The 5689-nt window shown below is 42.9% G+C and overlaps 1 protein-coding gene across 1 annotated transcript; it reads right to left on the reverse strand.

The window, feature by feature from the left end:
• Positions 1–2273: 2273 nt before the first annotated feature.
• Positions 2274–5400, reverse strand: LOC125537548 (probable WRKY transcription factor 57). Its single transcript, XM_048700864.1, has 3 exons — positions 4958–5400; positions 4205–4372; positions 2274–2969 (listed from the first exon to the last, which is right to left on the reverse strand). Exons 1-3 carry the CDS (start codon positions 5227–5229, stop codon positions 2549–2551), a joined length of 861 nt encoding a protein of 286 aa, XP_048556821.1. The 5' UTR covers positions 5230–5400; the 3' UTR covers positions 2274–2548.
• Between the last annotated feature and the right edge of the window lie 289 nt (positions 5401–5689).

The following is a 5689-nucleotide window of genomic DNA, read 5'->3' on the forward strand; positions in this document are numbered from 1 at the left end:
AAAGCATTAGAGGCGGTTTCTCCATGAAGGAACCAGCTACGCTCTGCGAATGGCATATGCAGTTTCGGAAACCGCTTACGCGCCTCGCGAGTATTAGCGACACAAACTTTGAGGCGAAAGAGGAACTGTCGGCGGCCCATGTATGGAAACCGCCGCCAAAGCCCGTTTCTGTACTAGTGTAGTTGACTACTTTATCTAAGTTAATACATTTTTCCATTGTCTTAGCCTAACGAACTTGCATAGCAACCGTTTCCACTGTTACAACTATGCTAAGTTTTCAGGTGAAGAAACCAATGGACTATCGAGGCATACGGACCATAAAACCTTTTCATTATTTTGGTTTCAGCACAGACTGCCTTATGGTCTTGTTTCTTGCTTGAGCATGATGAAGATTTAAGCTTGGGGAGGTTGATGAGTGAATTTTACACTCATTTTACTAATTTTTAAACCAGGTAATTTCACATAATTTTGAAATAATCATTTTTATTTACCTACTAATGACAAATAATTGCAAAGTAAGATTAGTATGGTATCTAGAACCAAGGCTCTAGGGTAGATACTGTGCAACCACATCCAATGTGTTGGTCTGGTTAAATCTGTAATAACCGAGGTAACCCCGCGAGTCAAATAGGGCCTTGGTTTGAACAATAGAACCTCGATATGGGGATGGCTGGTTGGTCATGGGGTTATTTGGATGCATTTGACCACACTATGTTGACTACACATATGTAACGGTGTTTACGAGTGCCATGGTGTTTATCTAGATAAGATCCTCGATTGCAAATACAAGACTGCATGTGAAACCTTTATCCCTAGCCTATTTATTTATTGTTGTCTTGTTATTTAACTGTGGGAATTTGGTCTAGAAAACTGGTACTCTTTGAGATAACAAGTTCTTTGCAGAAATCTCCTCGCTAAGCATCACCCCTCATGTATTCAATAAACCTAGGGTCTCTAGGGGAAAAGGCACTATCTACATCACAAACCAGATGAAAGGTAATCAGTAGACGCCTCTTGTGGTTGTTGTTCGCGCCATTGACATGGACCCTTTGGATGACACATAATAAGATGGCGATCGAGCGGACCTTTTCCAACGTGGCACTAACTCCGTGTTTAAATTTCTAGCCTCTTGCAGCACTTGCTTCCGCCCTCTAGGCCGCTAGACATGGACAAGCTAGGAAGTATGTTGATACTCTGTGTGTGGCAAGCCGACGTCGTGCTTTGCCTCCTAGTTAGGGATACGGCGGCTCTGTGGAATCATGTATCGCATTACTTTATTCTTCTTTTTGGCATGTTTGTGTCGTTGCCCTAGCAAACTTATATTTTATTTCCAACATTTGGACATGATGTTGGATGTGGTGATTTGCTTTATATATAAAGCATCTTGAAATGTTGTTTTCAGAAGTTGAGTTAAGCCTAGCTAAGACGTGTACACCAAAAGATATAGGGAGTCTTTCAACAGTAGGGTTTTAATTAGGAAAGGGAATAACGAGGTGATGAGACACATAACAAGACTTGTAGAACAAGGTTTCACACAGATGGCCGAAACCTATTCTCCAGATATATGTGAATCATTTCCCAATACCTTATCCAAATTGCATCTCGAAATCATCCATATGTGGAGTTGATGGATGTGGTGACCATATATTCTTGTGGGTCACTTGATTTGGATATATAAGTTTCACATGAATTCAACTTCAAAACCAAATGCAAAACGCAACATATATTTTGTAAAGTCTATAAGTCACTCCATGGCTAAATTTGTTGGAATATATTTGGTACAACTGACTTAATGAGATCCTTATAACAAAAGGTTACTCTAAGAATGATGAGAACCCATGCATGCCCATCAAGAAATCCTCAACATGATTTCATATTATCTCAATGTATGTTGATGGTCTAAACATCATTGGCAACACACAATATACTGAGAAAGCTTGTGATCGTATAAAAATGGAATTTGGGATAAAATATTTGGTTAAAATTCTGCCTATTTTTTGTTAAATACACTTCACCAAACTAAATACTACTCTCTCCATCCCGAATTACTTATATGCATCCATTTTTACGACAAGTGATAAGTAATTCGGGACAGAGGGAGTAGTAGGTTTTTTTTCTTTCTTTTTTTTTGCGGGGAGGAGAGAGTAGTAGTTACTACTAGCTCGCATAGGTGTACATGTTGATGACTAGTATAATTAATTAGAATTTTCATCAACCATACATATACAATGTTGGCACAAGCCATATACTCATAATTTAATCAACATGGAGTGTGTATAATTACTTTGTATAACCATACAGTAATTATACATATGTTGTACGGAGTAGAGTACTACTTACACATTGCATATTTAATCAATTACCAGTAAGTAAATGACATGTTCAAGAAATAATTAACCACATCGTAAAATATATACTACCTATGTACCACCATACTATATAATTACCCTATTCTTCTCTCTGCCCAATTAAATTCAGTGGTCCATCCATGCAGAATTAAGTAGCTAATAATTAATTAAGCTAGCTAGCGGCGATCGACACCGTCAATCTATCCGTGCCTCATCGCTGGAGGCACCATGTCATCCAGAAGCCCCTTGTCGACGGCGGGAACACTCCCCGGCGACGAGATGGACGATGCCTGGGTTGTGTAGCTCGCAACTTGTAGCTCCTGTCGGTTGCAGTGTAGCGGCTGGAGCAGCGACGACGACATCGCCGGCACGCTGAAGAGTGCGTTTTGAGTGGTCGGCGAGTGCAGCGCCGGCAAGTCGTTGTACATGAGGTGGTGGTGGTGGTGTGCCGAGAAGGCCATCTGGCTGGCGAGGGTGGCGGCGCCGGCGCCGCGTGGGAAGGTGACGGTGTGGTGGCAGTGCTGGCCCTCGTAGGTGGTGATGACGACGGAGGGGTCGTCAGAGGAGCGCTCCACGCGCTTCTTCACTGTGCACTTGTTGTTGGTGCACCGGTAGTAGCTCCTACGTAAGAGAATATAATTGCAACACTTCATTCATCCATGGTGAAATGAATCATGTGATTTCCGGGATAAAGTGAAAAATGGGCCTAGCTACATATATATTGTCAGCTTAGGTACTATACATTATTTTCTCCTGTAAAAAAAGAAAGAAAAATTAAAAACATGACGAATGCATGCCAAGGGTTCCTCTAAAATGATATCAGTATAAAACGTACAAGTACTACGTGCAAAGTAGTACCAGTACTGTGCGCATTCATTAATTTTGCCTAGTGAATTAATTAGTAGGATCGACCCACAACGTCATAGGATTCGATCTCTCTATCTATCTATCTTGCAGTGCACTAGCTAATTCAGAGCTAAACTTCCCCCTCAAAAAAAAAATCAGAGCTAAACTTAACTACCTCCTTAGCAAACTGATCAGAAATAAGTTAAGCACATCAAGGCATTGTTAGTCTTTTCAGCAGAAGAAAACTATCCTAAAGCAGAATGTATGCACACAGTTGACGAAACTACGTACTGTCATGTTCGTTACAAAGTGATGGGTATTGGAGAAATACACACACTAATAGTACTTTTTTTGTCCGAAAATACTTGTCATCAAGATGAATAAAAAAGGATGTATCTAGACATATTTTAGTTCTAGATACATCCCTTTTTATCCATTTTGATGACAAGTATTTTCGGACGAACAGAGTAATAGTTAACGGCAATTTAGTTACCAAATGATTTACATATTCAATGCACACCAAATTTATAGTATGGTATTGCATCCTATTACGTACTCACATGCACGTACATAAGTCCTACGCTTTTACTCTCAACTACTCCCTGATCCATCTAAACGATCTTATATTAATTTACAGAGGGAGTATCTTAATAGCCTATACACACTGAATTATCTTATACATTTTTTTGCATGATCTAATATGCTGCTAGTTAGGATATGGAGATGGATTTTTAGGCAGAACCAGGAGCTCTGCCGACCAGCTAGGATATGGAGATCATTCATCTATATGAAGCATATAATGTGTAGAATTTTTCCTCGCAAAAGAAAATAATGTGTAGAGTTTTCCACGGGACGTACGTATGTAGTACTCCCTCCGTTCGGAATTACTTGTCGCAGAAATGGATGTATTTAGACGTATTTTAGTTCTAGTACATTCATTTTCGAGATAAGTAATTCTGAATGGAGGGAGTACAAATTAAGCTATGGATCGGTCGATAGGAATAGGTTACCTTGGGAAAGGACTGTTCTTGACGGCCTTCTGTCCGTACTTCCTCCAGCGGTATCCGTCCTCGAGGTGGTCTATCTCTGTCTTGGTCATGAACGCGAACCGTGGGTGCCGCGCCCGCTTCTGCTTTTTCATCGTCTTCCCCGGGGCTGGCGCCGGCGCCGGCTTGCTCCTGCATCCATATCCAAGCACGCATACATGGAGGTCGCTGTTAGCTCGCATTTGTACAGAGAAGACCAAATTAACGCATGGCGCAACAGAGAAATCGTTCCCATCTTATTCCAATCAATCAATAGACCAAAACCCCTATATACTCCGTATACTGGTGGTGGCCGTGAATCTAGCTAGCATACGTCCAAATTAACAACCTTATCGTGGACTTAAAAAGGCGATGAGAGGGGAAGGGGAGGTTTAGCACGCGAATCCCGGCGCAACGTTCCATGCAAATTAACCACACAACACCACACTCTCTCAGCCTTATTATCGAATTTACCAGACTGCCCCCGGAAACGATGACGTGCTATTAACGAATAATTCAGACGAATATAAAAGTACTCGCAAAAAAAGACGAATATAAAAGCGAAATTATATAACGAAATGAGATGAAAAGTGAAAGATATCGAGGAGAAGGAAATTAAACCAAGTTTTTTTTGGAAAAGTCGATGGTAATTACGGTTTTACCGCTCATGGCGTGGAAGAGAGGAGATGAACATGGCGAGGATCCGTCGGTGAATTAAGCTACCGCAGCTTTACTTACGCTGCCTCTGTCGCGGCGGCCGGCCTGCCGTCGGCGTCCGCAGCCTCCCGCGTGGCACCGTCATCGGTGGAGCTCGACGAGGCGCCGGCCCCTTCCATGGACCCCGTTGGTGTGGCCGGAGGCGGATCCAGCGGCGGAAGCAGCTCCCCGGCGCAGGCGTCGTCGACAAAACCGGCCGCCCAGCCGATCTCCGCCAACAGCGCAGAGGAATCGGCGTACGCTTCCTCGGCGGAGAAGGGCCAGTCCCCACCGCCGCACTCGACGCCGGCCATTGCCACGAACCCCACCGCGAGACGTATATGTAGAGCTAGCAGCTCGAGACCAGGGGCAAAAACCTTAGGCGGCCTCAGGCCGCGCGCTGCACAGCTTCAGCTTGGCACTGTGCTAGCTAGCTACCTCTGCTCCGACCACTGACGCTGTCAAGTAGTTGATGCTTCTGATCTGCCTTTGGGGCCCTTTTATCGTCTACTCCAACGTGTGGTTTGTCTATGTGTGTGGGGGGAGGATAGGTGCGCATTCATTGTACTTTCCTCTCATTTAATTAATTATTAATGTAATGCCATAAATTGCTAATTAACTAATTGGATTTGCTTTTATATGTCCATCAAATCGTAGTACTCCCTCCATTTTTTATACAAGGCCACTATGGAAAAACACATTTTGCATCTATTCAAGGCCACCAACATTAATCGAGGCAAATATTAATGATGTTTCCTCATACTAGTAACCCAT

This window comes from Triticum urartu, chromosome 2 (assembly GCF_003073215.2).
Source record: "Triticum urartu cultivar G1812 chromosome 2, Tu2.1, whole genome shotgun sequence".
Taxonomy (NCBI): Eukaryota; Viridiplantae; Streptophyta; class Magnoliopsida; order Poales; family Poaceae; genus Triticum; species Triticum urartu.